Here is a 15,648-nt window from a genome sequence, read left to right as displayed (position 1 = left end):
TCAGTTCCCTTTAGCAATTGCTATAAAATAGAGAAAAGAATTTCTTACAGTCAAAGAATCCCTTTGAAAGAAAATTTACCAGAGATATAAAAAGCTTTATTGCCATCACCTAGGACGCTCAGGTAAGTGCAGTATCTGCGTTCTTTAAACAATAACAGTGCTCGACAAGATTGTTTCCCAACGTGAGGGCAAAGGCGTGGTCAGGGCTCCTGGCCCTGGGTCTGGGCGTATAAGCATCCACAGAAAGCGGAAACCTGGCCAGTATTGACCCCACACCAGCCTGCTGACACCTGGCCAAAGCCGACAGGGGACATAACATGCAGCCTGTCACATAAGCAGCAGCTTGAGGCCTTAATCCCCACATGTGCTCTCACGTTGGCCAGGGACCAACTACAGGCAGCTCAGGCTTCCCTGGCTGACGTCCAGCCAGCAAGGTTCAGAGACTTCGTTTCCTAATATGGGACAGAGACAGTGTGAAGCCTTTTCATTTTAAAAGATCCCCTCCCCCACCAATCTCCCACAGATGGCCTCCGTGCTAATCCTCTGTCTGCTTAGCTGAAAACTTTTCCACTCAGCAGTCAATCTTCAGTGTCCTGGTATTCTTTACTTTTTAACACAGCCAGTCCCTTGGCCCAGATTGCAGTCCTGCTGGAGCCCTGCATCTGTCTATGAATGCTGTTTTCTGAATCAGAATGTAGGGATCTTTGGGCTTCCAAAGCACGTGGACAACTTGTAGGTACAGCCTGAACTGCGTAGGTGCCAAGGATACAATTACAGAGTCCTAACTCACAAACTCAGAGATCATTTCAATAGCAAAGAAGCCACTACTCTCTGTCCCTTGTTCCTACTTTGCCTCTCCTGTCTTCTAGCTTGTCCTCCCACCTGCTTACAGATGTGCACAATTGTCTAAATACTCTTGCCCCTTAAACCAGAATATGTATATCTTATAATTCATAATCTAGAAACCTTCTTTCAAATACTACATCTTTTTTCCGGCTTATAAAACAATAATAAAAATTTTATACGATTTTTAATAATTCTGTAGGGTGCGTACTTAAATGTACATTGAGAGTTAAAAGAAAAGTAGATGATGATGATGATAATTAAACACAATCGGATGCAAATCTGAGCTGGTCTTTACTCATAATTAATTTCTTAACTTTTACACTGCTTTGGTTAAATTTCTAACACTGCTTCTGAAATCATAATATATTTGAGCAATCAGAACCATGGGAGCCTATATGTCAAGCTGAATGGTGCCTGAGGCGCTCTAATCAATCCTCACGCCCAGACACCATCCAGAGTGGAGCCTGGGTGTCTTGAATACGATTTTCAGTGGTGGGGACCTTCTTGCTCCTGGACCACTGCTAATTGCTAGAAAGTTGTTCTCTTCTAACAAAAACTGCCTCTCGAGCAACTTCTACCCAGTGGCCTGATTTATTCCTTCCCTCTGGCTCACACAGATTAAAACTTTTTCCTTCCTCGGGTGACAGGCGCATCAAAGATGTACCAGAAGTGTCTGGTGCATCCTTCCCTCCTGGGCCCTTTGCCCTGCTTACGTGCCGCCCCTCATTCTGAGCTTTCTTCTCCAGACTGCTGAGTCTACAGACACATTACCACGTGGGCCTGTGGGGGACGGGCAGGGCTTCAGCTGGGAGCCAAACAGATATGGCTCAACCCCTGGGTTCTTTCTGCAGTTTCACACAGGCCTGGGTAGCAGCTGCTAAACACAGACAAATTCTTCTGTGGTGTGTTGTTGCCAAAAAGGAACCCTAAAAGGCAGCAATTCTTTGTCTGATAGAACATTTGGGTTTCACACAGTTGAATTTCACTCCCCCAGAGGTCTTTTCCCTCTCAGCAAATGACACTTCATGCTTCCAGTTGCTCAGGCCAGAGTTATTCTTAACCCATTTCTGTCTCTCTCACTCACATGGGTTTCCTCAGAAAATCATATTGCTTCTTCTTCCAAAACCTATTCAGATTCCAACCCCAGCTCCCATCTCTACCATCTGTTCCAAATCTTCACCATCTCTCACCTGGCTTATTGAGGCGCCTCCTACCTGCTCTTCCTGCTTCCACCCTCTCCCACTACAGACTCTTACAACATGAGAGCCAGAGGAGTTCTAACACATAGATCAGACAACTCCGCTAAGGAAAACAGACTCGTAATCTGTGTCCTTTTCAGAGTGGAAGCCGGCATCCCCACCATGACTAGTGAGGCCATCCCTGACCTCATCTCCTCTCCCTCCTCCTGTGATTCCCGCTCCCTGAAGCCCCATTCTCCCTTTTAGTGTTACTCAAACACATCAGTGCCAACCCCTAGAGCAGCGTGGTGTACTCCTACACTAACTTCAGGTGTTTGACCAGAGCTCACCTTCTCAGCAGAACTTGTCTTGACCACCCTATTTACACAGCAAACCAGCAACTAGCCTGATCCTACCCTACCCTGCTCTGCCCAGCACTCTCATCTACCCTTTTCCCTACCTGAGTTCTCTTTGTATCATCATTGTGTGACAACTTGCATTGTCTGTCTTTCCCAGTGAGGCCATAGCTCCACAAGGCGAGGTTTAATTTGCCTGATTCTACTTCGTCCCCAGTGTCTAGAACAGTGCCTGCATATAGAAAGTGCTCGATAACTATTTTTATTGAATGGTTGGTTGTTCTGTTGGTCCCATACCTCATGCTTTCCCTGTGTCCCTTTCAGGGAGAATACCAGGTTTTGCTGAAACTGTATAACGAAAACTATTCCACGGTGGCCTGTGCCAATGCTACTGTCATTTGTTCCTGAGCAACTCAAAAGCACAGCAATCTGTCTCATGAAAACTCCAAGCTCCTCAAACTGCACCTACTGTATAAGAAGAACCAGTCGACCACAGAGAGAACCTCGACAAGAAGGCTCACCAAAGGAGCAGCCACTGACTTTAGCCCTAGCCCCAGACTCCACAGATGTAATGAAGCACCAGAAATTACCTACTTCTAAGCAGTCTCCTTACAGCCACCAAGCAGGCTCGAGGGTCCATCCTTCTTCTCTAAGTGGTCATCTCATACCAGATGTTCCTGAGGAGCACTTCCTCAGTTACTCAGAATAAAGAAAGCTGTCCTACGATTGTTTCTCAAAGAATCTGAGTTCTGCAGTTATAATGTCATTTCCTCCCGACACAGTTTCCCGGGCTGATACAGCATAAATAGTTCTAAGATGTTCAGGAGATGGCAGCCCTGCCAGAATTAGCACTAGGGAAAGGTGCCTCTCCTTATGCTGGGCAAGCCCTGCATCCTTGGACTGTGAGAGACGAGAAGCTGGTGAAACCTTATAAAGAGTGACATCGAAATCTTACTTAACCAAACCTCATTACAGCTTCATCTCCAAAAGCATGGTTATTCTTGGCCTCAGCACATAATGGCTCTCATTAATGCATTTATTAATTCACTCAATGAACAACTGCTGAACACTGTGTACCAGGCCCTGTGCTCAACAAAACAGACACTGTCCCTGCCTCCATGGAGCTTGCGGTCCCTTGAAATTCTAGGAAGCCACATGTCAACCAGTGGATATGATCATTCATGTACAGAAACACTTCAGAGCCATCCATAATGAGCAGGTTGCCTGACTGCTGTCAGAGAGCCATTTTGGCAGCCCCATCCTCTCCTGTCCCTGGATGTGCAGAATCGTATGGTGGGCCCTTCACCATCCTGTTCCCATCTCCCCACTTTTCTCCTTCCTGTGTCCCTAGGCCCAACATCTGGCCCTGTCACTTTTACTAAGCGGCTGAAGTCAGATGACTGGGTTGACTTTATTATTTGCAGGTATTTTATATCCATAAAAGTGCCACTCTGTTAGACATTAAAAGAGGAAAAAAATCCATAGTTTAAAGGTATTTATTGCTATTAATTAGTTTCTGTACATAACTAAACTATCTAGAATAACAAGCTGTATATACCCAGTGAATCAAAATTTTAAAGCCAACATCTAAGATTTTCTGGGTTATAGAGAGACAAAGTTACACCAGAGTCCTTGTCTCTGTCCCTAAATGCCTGGGAGAAAAGACCAGTGTGTGCCAGGTTCAAGAGCAAACCTCTGACCACCCACAGAGTGATACTGTTATGTACACAAAGAGCAAACTGAGTTTCTGATCCTTTGCGATTCCTTCTAAGGAGACATTTCACTGCTTCCTCTTCAGTAAACATCCTTATTCTAGGAAAAGTCCTGGGTAGATTCTGAGCACACACATGTTCCAACAGCTCAGGACAGCATCATAGTCTCCCAAAGACAGAGCAAGGAATAGGAAACAAGCTCACTTTTTATATTTCCATAACCCAGCTGTCCCCTTTCCTATTCTTCACCCTCTTCTTAAAATTTGTCAATATGTGTATGTGTGTATGAATGAGAGAGAGTTTAAGATGCTACAGTTTGGGTTAAACAGGGATTTTCATACACAGGGCTGACCCTAGCCATGACTGAGGACACAGCAGTTGCACTAAGGGAGTGATCTAAGCGAAAAAGAAAGTGTTTTTCTGCCCCAAAATATGTCAGTCCTTAGTCTCCTGTCGGGGGCCTTAAACTTTACTGTGAGTTTCACTCCAGCAAGTTGAGAAAATTTTTCATTGTTTGCAAGTCTCCTATTAAAATACAAACCATTCAGGTAAAAGAAATGGCCAAAATCATTATCACTCTTTAACACTGGGGCAGAACATAGTGACCAAGATGAGGTTTGGAATTATCACCCAGGAAGCAGGAGGCATCAAGAGGACATGGGCCACTCCAAGAAAACTCTCTTGGGCAAATATCTATGTGTGCATCTGGGGTTGGGCGGTGAGCGTGCGCAGACAGAGAACTTAATTTACTCTCAGTTTCTCATAAACAGAGTTTATTACTGTTTCAAAATCACCTCAATAAACTTCCCCGAAAAACACATCAGTTTGGTTCAAGATTATGCCATGCCCCCTGAACCAAAGAATTCATGGAAATCAGCCAGCTCCAGCCATTTTGATGCCAGAGGCCCTTCCTGTCCACACTGTCCTTGGCACTTTACCTCTGTTTCTCTGTCGTTCTTTCACTTCTGGCCTCCCTGAATATTGACTTCACCTTCAGGCAGTGTTTCTTATAATAGCAAGTGGTTTCACACTCATACAAAGTACAAAAAAATGAGAGACACTTTTATCTCAAAACCCTGCCATTCATTCTGAGTGCAAGGTCTTAGGTCGCATGGCCACTTCTGACCAATCACTTTGGCCCTGCACTGACTGACTTAGCCTAAGTCATATGGCCCACCCCCAGAGCTGGATTGGAGTTGGTCCCACTGGAACCATACCATTCTCTAAGTGGAAATGGGGGGAGTATGAAAGGGGCAAAGGGAGAAAAAGGAGAGAGATACTTGGAGTCTGCAATACATCTAGAATTAGACAGAGCAGATTTCAGTTCTAACTCTCCTAGTTCTTACTCTAGCTAAAAGACGGAAAAGTAAAAATTGTTTTCTGTCCCCTAGCTGTTAACTGGGCAAGTGAGTTAAATTCTCTGAGCCTCAGTTTCCTCACGTGTAAGTGTCGACGATAATAATATCTACCTTATAGAAATACTTTGAGAATTAAATAAGAGAATGCATATAAAGTGCCCAGAATAGGACCTGGCACATAACTCAAAAAAAGTGAGTTATTATTATGTTAAGGTGGTGCCTAGTCTCTTTGGGCTGCTGTAACGAAAGTATTATAAACTGGATGGCTTATAGACAACAAAAATTTATTTCTCGCAGGCTGAGAAGTCCAAGACCAAGGCTCTGGCAGACTTGATGTCTAGTAAGGGCCTGCTCTGTGGTTCATAGATAGCTGTTTTCTCATTGTGTCCTCACATGGCAAAAAGGGTGAGGGAGCTCTCTGCAGACTTTTTTATAAGGACACTAATCACCTAATCACCTTGTAAAGGCCCACTTCCTAATACTATCACATCGGGAGTTAGGATTTCAACAAACGTATTTGAGGGAACATGAACATTCAGTCCATAGACGTGGGTATTCACCCACGGAGCTAAAGCCCTACTTCCTAATTTACCTCTCCTATCCCTCCTATATCACTGGGGCAAACAGCCTTTGAGTCTCACCCTCATCCATAGCCCTCATTCCTTTTTTAAGTCCAGAAATGGTTCCTTGGCACCTTGATTTCTTCTAAGAGTGGCTAGTTTTATTAGATCTGGAATGGGGGCATGTTCACTGAGCTACATGCTCTGACCATGAACTCTGAAAAGAATTTAAGGAAAACATTTATGTACAAGTTTTGCCCCAAAACAGAAACATTATAAATAGGCCAAAAGGACCTAGGAAAGAAAATATGTGTAATTTTTAATTGACGTTGTTTTCTATAAAAAAAAAAAAATACACATGCAAGACGTGAAGAATTAAGTGTAACATCTGCAAATTTAACAATTATGTCTGCCTTCAGAAAAAATAACCCAAAATAGCTAGAGAGAGAACGGAAAGGGCCACATCCTGATTTTAACGGGACTTGTTAGAGAGAGAGAGCTTATCATCTCAGCAGTTCGGTTTCAGATTTGAATCGGCTACATTTTTCTCAGTCAGCAAAACAAGTTCCTCTGTCTAATTTCCTGATCATTTTATCTGGCAAGCAGGATTTGGGAAAGAGCTATTTTGCATCTAGTTTGTAAATAATGTTAGGTGAATTTTTTTGGAACTGAAGCCTTTAGTTCCTTCAAATGTACCAGCCTCAAATTTTTTTCTCTCCTCGAACCCAGCTTCCCTTTAAAATGTGTGACAAAATAAAATTTTTCCCTTCAGTATCTTGGTCTCCTCATTCCTGAGGAAAATAATGTATGCACCGATGTTATTTTGACTGAGAACAATTTCTTCTCCTAGCTGATATTTTTATGGATTTCCTAAAACCCAGCTAACGATGGAAGAGAGAAAACATCCATGCCACATATGCATGCATTCTTTTATTGTGGCTATTCCTCCCTTTCTTCTACTCAGAAATGGTAGAAGAGAGTTTGGGAAGGGGCCAGAGAATATTATGAAAATGATCAAAGGGATGCAACAAGATTTCCTCATAAAGATAGACTAAAAAGATGAAAATGTGTGAAAGTAGACAGACAACAACTGAGAAAGCAGAGCAACAACAGTAATAACAACAGCATTTTAAAGGCTAACAATTATTTGAGCATTTTCTACGTGCTGAGCATTGTGGGAGGCATTATACCTGCACATCCATACTTAATCTCAGTAACAGCCCATGGGTAGGTAATACAATGACCCCCAGTACAGCAGAGGAAGTTGAGGTCACCAGAGTGGGGTAACTGGCCCCTGCTTATACAGGCTCCTGAACTCAGCAAGCTGGGATTTAAATCTGTCTGACTCCATCCCAGGCTCTTTCTAGCTGACGCTGCCCTGGCTGTTTGGTTCGAGACTATAGAATAAGGAACACTTTATAGTTTTAGTTATAGGCTTGCAAGATTTGTTAAATCAAGCAGCAAACAGGCTAAAAACAAAGGTAGGCTATAAAGGGTTAGATTAATTCACTGATAAGAACACAGCAGTGGGCATAGCAGGAGTTTTGAACAAGGGATTAGAAGCTCTAGGATTTTCCCCAGCCCTGCCACTAACTAGCATGGGAACTTGAGTGAGTTACATGATCCATTTTGTCTCAGATTTCTAAACCTTCCTAAGAGTTTATAATCTCATAACTAGAGTTGGTCTATAAAATTCTATAAAGTGCATAATATATTGTTATGCCTTTTCAAAGAGAAATTATCCATTACGTGATTAAGTAAATTGTTCATAAACTAAAGCACAAATGCAAAAATTGTACTTATGCAAATATAAAGTTCTGTATCATCAACGAAAATAAATATTTTGGAATAATTAAAAAAAAAGAGCAGAACAGTGGGGGGAAAATGACCATGGATGTTTAAGGAGTGTACTGATTTGAGTTCTGTGGTTTGCAGGAACTTCACCACGCTCTTTAACAAACAAATCTTTGGTCATTTACCAAACCCATCTGGACAAATAAACTGGGATAGTCTGGCTTTCTCGCTTTCTCTGTTCTTCCTTCTTTCCTTCTTTTCTTTTTTCCTCCCTCCCTCTTTCTCTTCCTTCCTTCCATAAATATTTATTCAGTACCAAGTACTTGCTGGCACTATACTAAAAAGAACATAATATATAAAACATAGAACATAAAAATGAATGATATATTATATAATCCCTTTCCAACACCAGCTTATATTTTAAGAAAAGGGAAGAAGAAAAGTTGAAAATCTCTTATGGTAGGCAGACTGTGGTGAGTAACAAAAAAGAAGAATGAAACAGTGTGGTTTTGTGAGGAAGGCGTATGCACTGGCTTCGTGGTGGAGTGCGCAGAGCTGGACCTCAAAGGAAGGATGGGGCTTTAGAGGTCCTGGTGTCCATGACAGGACCTCAAAGGAAGGATGGGGCTTTAGAAGTCCTGGTGTCCATGACAGGAGCAGTGCCAGCTATGGTTCCCTGCTGTAAACTCTGATGCTTCATTCCTGAGGACTAGGAGACACTGCATTTCTGCTATCATTGGGTAATGACCTCCATTTTTGACTAAATATATAATAAAAGAGACTTTCGCTCAAGTACATGTTTTTTTGTTAATACTTAGTTGTGATCCCTGAAACTCGACAAGTCAGCAAGTGTTTACTGAGGCCCACTGTTGACCCAGATCTTACTCTAAGCCCATCCCCCTGCCAAAGGTTCTACTTGTCACCCTCCTGACCGACTCCTTTGCATCTCTCTCTGGAGAGAGGTTATTCTCTTTACCCAGAGCATCCTCACCCCTTTTCACGTATGACTCATGTTGTCTGAGTTCCCTTTGGTGGTGCGAGGTGTGGGACTGACCCAGTGGTGAGGATCTGTGCAGGGTTCCATGGGGATGAGACAATGGAGGAAGGAAAGAGAGGACACCAGCCTGAGAAGGGCATCTGAACATAGAGGCAGCACCAAAGCACAAACAAATGCTTTGCGAGGGGAGTAGAGATTGGAGGGTTGGGGGCAGGGAGTGGGAAGCTGCTGTTTTGAGAGTGATAAGAAAGGGGCTCAGCAGACATGGTATCTTCCATGCAGTAGCCTCTACATGAGCCCAGTGCTGAAGACCTGGACAGGCAGAGCCACTGACAGTGTATCCAACTTTCTTCCCACCACTACTTTTCAGAGCCTGACACAGTGCTCCACAAAATATAATACTCATGAGCCATAAATTTTACCAGAGCCAGGATCATGTACTTTATAACTTTTTCTCCTGTTTTAGTCTATTTGGGCAGTTATAACAAAAATACCATAGACTAGGAAGCTAATAAACAACAGACATTTATTTCTCACAGTTCTAGAGGCTGCAGGTCCAAGGTGTCGGCAGATTTGGTGTCTGGTGAGAGCTCGTCTCCTGAATCTTGACAGTCATCTTCTCTCTGTGTCCTCACATGGCAGAAGGGGGCAGGGAGCTCTCTGGGGTCCTTTTATAAGGACACTAATCCCAGTTATGAGGGCTCTACCCTCATGACCTAAACACCTCCCAAAGACCCCCATCTCCTAATACCTACCATCACAACGGGGTTAGGTTTCAATATATGAATTTTGGGGGAACTCTAACATTCAGACTATCTTGTAAGACATCTTAATGCAGAAACTCATTTCTTCATCATCTGGTATCAAGCCCAAGCTGGCCAAATCTACAGCTCTTAGTAATGACTCCCTCCACCAGCCTGGGTAGCAAACATTATATCTAGAGTCATTTAAAAGAAAAAGGTTCTTATCACTCCTGCCTTGCTCTCTGGCCATAATTTTTTATAATCATATTGGATTTGCTCACTGTTGCCTCCCAACTATTTGTTTTTACATGTCATTTTTCTCACCTTCATTTTTACAACCTGAAGTCTGTCTAGTTGGCACTCATTTGTTTTTGTTCATTTTTTACATTGGATTTCATTTTTCAATATTTGATGTGTTTTGATTTCAATATTTCACAGTCACTTTCAAGCTTTCAGAATCTCGGTATTGGGAACAAGCAACTAAAGTCATCACTGAGAGCCAGGTGGCACCCATTCTAGCTCTAAGGGAGCTCATTTCCAGAGGCTTTTCAAGGCTGGAGAAGCAACCCTCAAAGTTAGGAACTAAAAATCAACATAACTTTGGGAAAAAATCAATCTTCGCCCTAGCAAAGCACACCATGTCATCTCTTCTGGATATTTTGGGGGTGTAAGTGATGACGTTGGCAGTGCCTTATGAGTGAGCTCCTGGGAGAAGAGTGGAGTGGAAAGAAGGACTTGGTGTCCCAACTCCCCACGCATGTATGACAGAGCCTCGAGAAGAAGCTACAGTGAGAAGCTGAACCAGGAGTTGACTTTTACGAGGGATTCAGAAAAACTCCAGGGCACCAGTGGTATTTTGTAGGGCCTCCATGGCAATGTGGTACAGGGGCAAGAGCGGGCAAGAGGGGGCAAGAGGGGGCAGGGAGCAGGGAGCAGGCAGCTATTTTGAGGGTGGATGAGAAGGAGGTGCAGGAAAACGGCATGGCTTATTCCATAAACCCAGAGGGACCCAGCACAAAGAGGGAAAGGATAACCAGGCGTGGGCACGAGTGGCATGCTGCCCCCCACACACACACAATGGCAGCAACGCTCTGCCTCCACGTAGCTTTAAGAGCTAGGGCAACAGTCCCGGGAGAAGGGTGCTAAAGAATGAAATAGGAGAGAATTGCTCTTGAGCTGATATGAGGCACCAAAAATAACCAGTGTAGAATGAGAGGAATCTGCATAGATTCTGTAATATGCAAGAGAAGTAAGTGATAAGTCAGTGATATTTAATTAAGTTAGTGTTGTTAGAGTGTTTTCCTATGAACCCACAAACTGACACGTAAGAAATTCCAGTTTACTGGGAAGCAGGATTTCCCTCCCCCAGAGCCACGCCAGAATAGGAATCCCATTTCCTTACAAGTGCTCCCACCCCAGCTCCTTCTGTTTCCCCACTGACATCTGGAAGTCCATTTGGACCTCTGCACTGTCCCTATGATATTGTTTTTCCTTCTGCTCGAAGACAGACAGGATGTATTGCTCCTACTGTGAACAGAGTCCCTTCCTCACCATCCTTCTGACAATAAGCTTTAGGATCCATTGTCTGTTTATATTCTGGACTGAAGCTCACACTTCGACTCCCAACACAGCATATCCATTTACCTTACTCCCAAAGCAAATATTTGGTGTGTTCCAGAGGAGAAGAAACTCCAAACTCAGAGTAACTTACAAAATATTAAACATTTATGTATATGACAAGAATAAAATTTATAGAGAAATTTGTCCTGGCTACACAGACAATATTTATAACTAATATTTATTAACCAACTGCTTAAACTCTCTTGTGTCTCTTGCTCTCCAGGCTCCACAAAAAACAGATATGGTCTCAACTTCAGGGGCATGAGCTAAAAGCCATATATGGTTCAGATTAGCAAGTTAACTGGAAGGTGGTAATTTAGCTAATGAGATGGGAATATAATTTCATCTGCCGTGGATTCAATCTCTAACTGTATAATAAGGACTCCTTGGACAGCTTTCCAACATGTAGAATAGGCTTCTTTTCAAAGAAACAAATGCCTTGTCATGTAACCAGACCAAATGCCATGCTAGGGTCGACTACTAGGATTGATGACACCTTTGTGTGAATTAGAAACCAGAATTCTTGGTGGAACCAGAATCAGTGGCATATGACTTGGCAAGAAGATGACACCTTTATGCAAATCAAAGGGTGCTGCTCCTCCGGGCAGACACAGGTCCATGCCCAGATACACAGCTTAGTATGTGAGTACATGCTGATTTCGGTCCCCTATTTCCCTTTGTGCTGTCCATAACCTACAAACCTTACCCAGTGGCCTAGGCCAAGCTTTGGCATCTTCTTCCTCCACATGGTACATGTTGAAGAAAGAGAGCTAACTAAAGGGAATATTCTTCTTTAGGAAGGTATTGGTCTCTACCTGTTTCTTGATGATTCCTGATCTCATTATCACCCCATCCTACTCCAGTCCCTGCTCACCATTACCAATTAACCAAACTTAATAAAGAGGCATCCTAGCTAAAAGTTGTTCTGGAGGCAAAACTGCTAAACAAACACATCAACTTCTCTCTAATCTTGCTTGTCTCTTGTCATTTTTCACATCAACTGGGAATTGAGCTTGTTCCATTATAACAACAAAAAGTCATTAACAACCTTGCTCCATGACAGCCTTGCTCTTATCCAAAATACTACTACATCAGTTTTGGAATTTAACTCCCTCTAAGAAGCTGTCCATCTTCTGATGCTCAGGATGGGTTAAAGGCCCCCTTTGGGGCTCCCCTAGCACTCCCCACTTGCCTTTAACGTGACACTCGCCACATTCTACTTTAATTGCTTGCTGACTTTTCGTCTGCCCTACTACAACATTAGCATCCTGAGAGAAGAAACAAGGTCTTGTTCACCTTTGAAGAAATCTCCGTGCTTGGTTTAAAATACTTGTTTAATAAATGGTCTAAGGCAGAGGTCCCCAACCTTTCTGGCACCAGGGACCAGTGCTCTTATGAGAATCTAATGCCTGATGATCTGAGGTATAGCTGAGGTGGTGATGCTAGCGCTGGGGAGCAGCAGCAAATACAGATGAAACTTCACTTCCTCGCCTACTGCTGACTTCCTGCTGTTAGACCCAGTTCCTAACAGGCCACGGACTGGTACCTGTCTGCAGCCCAGGAGTCTAAGGAATAAAATAACACTGATCGTGTACTGTACTAGTTTCCTAAGTCCGCTGTAACAAATTACCACAAACCGAGTGGCTTAGGACAACAGAAATATATTATCTCACAGTTCTGGAGGCCAGAGGTCCAAAATCAAGATATCAGCAGGGCTATGTTCCCTCTGAAGGTGCCAGGGAAGAACAAGTCTGTGCCTTTGCCTCTCACAGTTTCTAGTATATCTAGGTGTGCTTTGGCTTACAGATGTGTCATGCCAATCCTCCATCTTCACATGGCCTTATTCCTGTATGTCATCAGTTCATCTTCCCTTGATATAAGTCTGTCTCTGTGCCCAAATTTCCTCTTTTATGAGGTCATACATCACACTGGATTTGGGCCCACTCTAATGACTTCATTTTAATTTAATTACCTCTATAAACTTATTTCCAAATGAGGTCACATTCTAAATTAATGGGAGTTAGAACTTTAGCATATCTTTTAGGGGGATACAATTCTACCCATAACATAACATTTTCATACAGATAATTTTACTTAATCCTCGTAGCAATCCAGTGAAGAAGGAGGTACAATTTCCATTATTCATAATATTACAGATGTGAGACTCTGAGAGAAGAGAGCACAAGGCAGTAAGTAATAGAGCCAAGTCTAGTACCTACATGCATGTGACTTCAACACTAGACATCAGAGTGTCATGGTGGAGACAAGTATGGATTTGGGGTACAGGCGGACCACAATCAAAGTCCTGTCCTTGCCACCTCTGGGCCATGAGACCACCATCCCCCATCTGTTAAATAGTGACAATAACAGAACCTAAGTCATTATGTCATTTGGAGATATAATGTAAGTAAAGTAATTACCATATAATGTGTGTCACAGAGGTTGACAAAAATTAGCTAATATCATATCATAATATGACTCTAACTCCATCTTCCTAAGAAGCAGACCCAGGGACAGTACCAGAGCTCAGTTAGAAAAGAGGCCAAAGTTTTGGTTTATCTCTGTGGAGGATGAGACTTCTCTTGCAAAGTCCGTCCATTCTTGTATCCATGAAGAAGCCACCTGCTTCTTTTTCAATACTCGTCTCCTCCAGTTCATATATGATATTCTGAGCAAAACAGGGGTGTACAGGAACAGCAGCCGCACCCAGATATCTTCCCTCTGGTATTCCATTGCCAGTAGCTCTCTATATCTGTCCCTCCTTCATCTTTGTCCCTATTTTCACTATTTCACAAAGACAAGTAACAATGAAGCTAATTTAATGTAACCACAAATCACAGAAATCCTTTAGAGTTTCTTGTGGTCCAAGAATACACAAGGCAGGAAAAGAGCTGACTATTGATCTTAAAAATTTCCAACAAAGTAAAACCCATACTCTGCTGGAAGTATCTTTCAATAACTAGCAACTCAACAATCCTAAAGTTCACATCTCACCCAATTCCTTCCTTCTTTCCTTTGTGCTGAAAGTGGTTTAAACTTGAGAGTATGGTGCCATTGAAAAACAGATGGTGGTTGAGTCTCAGCTCCATCACTTCCTGGTTGTGTGACCTTGAGCAAGCTACTTAATTCTTCTATGCCTCAGCTTCCTCATCTGTAACATGGGATAACAGTTTTTTGCCTCACAGATTGTTGTATGGAATATGTAACATGTCGAGCTTAGCAGGCATTTGATAAATTTTTCTCCTTCCTTTCCTCTACTGAGTCATTTTTAATTGCTTACATTCAAATAAGCATATAACATTTATATAGAACATTAGAACAATTCTAAGGATAGCCAATAAGGAAATGTGGATTCTAAATTCCCCGATGCAACTTATATCTTGAAAAATATAAAGGTCTGTTTAGGATGATGAAAAAGTTCTGGAGATGAACAGCGATGATTACACAACAAAGTGAATGTGCTTAATGCCACTGAAAACTTAAAAATGGTTAAAAAGGTAAATTTTGTTATGTATAGTTTACCAAAATTTAAAAGAAAAAAATAGTAAAAAAAGGAATTCATTCTGAGACTATGGAAAAGAAAATGGAACCCTGAATGTTTACTACTTGACACACCCTTTCAAAAATCTAATATTTTTTGCAAAGCATTCACTACTGTATAAATCTATTCAGAATTCCTTGATCTTAAAATTTTGGCAGACATTGACATTATTATAAAAACATCTTCAAAAGCATTGCTCGAATGTTTCTCATAAAGCTTTGTTCTTTGTAAGGGTAGCAGTCCCTTTAACCGAGGCTGGGAAGAGATTAAAATTTTCTTAATGGAATCGGAAAATATCTCTTATCAGAGAAATACTAAGAGTGAAGCTCTTGGCCCTCTTGAGACTCATAACACTGAGAAGATTCCCTCCACCTACCTGTCTCTCTTTCTTTCTCTTTTTCTGATGAAAGGAAGGAAACGAGGCTCAGATGCAAGGCAAACAAACGAATTTGTTCAAGTAGCACGGAGAGAAGATAACTGAAAATCAGTGACCTTGAACACCTTGACCCAGGATTTAACCTAAAATGGTTTCTTCAGTCCTTAAGGGATTATTAGTGGCTTGCTTTTAAGGGCACCACACTAGGTACTTTCTCATAAATTAGGCAATTTAAAAGTCACCACTACCTGTGAAGTAATTCTATCCCCGTTTAAAATAATTTTTTTTAAAATAAGGTTCAAAAAGGTTAAACAAATTACCCATTTACCATGATTAAAACTAGTATCTGATCAGTAATTCAAGTAGAGTCATTCTTAGCAGAACCAAGTTTTTGATAAAGTATGGGGACCAGGAGTATGGTCTGTGGTCCAAGCTCTTAAAGCTAGGTGAAGGCCCAGCCTCACCGTCATCATGCACGGCACCCCTGGGCCTGCTTGTCCTTCCTCCCCTTTGCGCTAACACACAGTGTGACTCAGTCATCCATGTTCCTTCAGTGAATGTTCTTCA

General features: G+C 42.3%; 1 protein-coding gene across 1 annotated transcript in view; it reads left to right on the top strand.

Moving 5' to 3' along the window:
• Nucleotides 1-3,738, top strand: part of LY86 (lymphocyte antigen 86) — a 71,319-nt gene extending 67,581 nt beyond the window's left edge. The window contains exon 5 of the mRNA XM_006909290.1: nucleotides 2,705-3,738. Coding sequence (XP_006909352.1) covers nucleotides 2,705-2,788 — 84 coding nt within the window. The 3' untranslated portion in view covers nucleotides 2,789-3,738. The remainder of the gene's footprint in view (nucleotides 1-2,704) is intronic.
• Nucleotides 3,739-15,648: the final 11,910 nt, after the last annotated feature.

The sequence above is a fragment of the Pteropus alecto genome, unplaced genomic scaffold, assembly GCF_000325575.1.
Source record: "Pteropus alecto unplaced genomic scaffold, ASM32557v1 scaffold121, whole genome shotgun sequence".
NCBI classification, from domain to species: Eukaryota; Metazoa; Chordata; class Mammalia; order Chiroptera; family Pteropodidae; genus Pteropus; species Pteropus alecto.
This window is presented reverse-complemented; position numbering and strand designations above follow the sequence as displayed.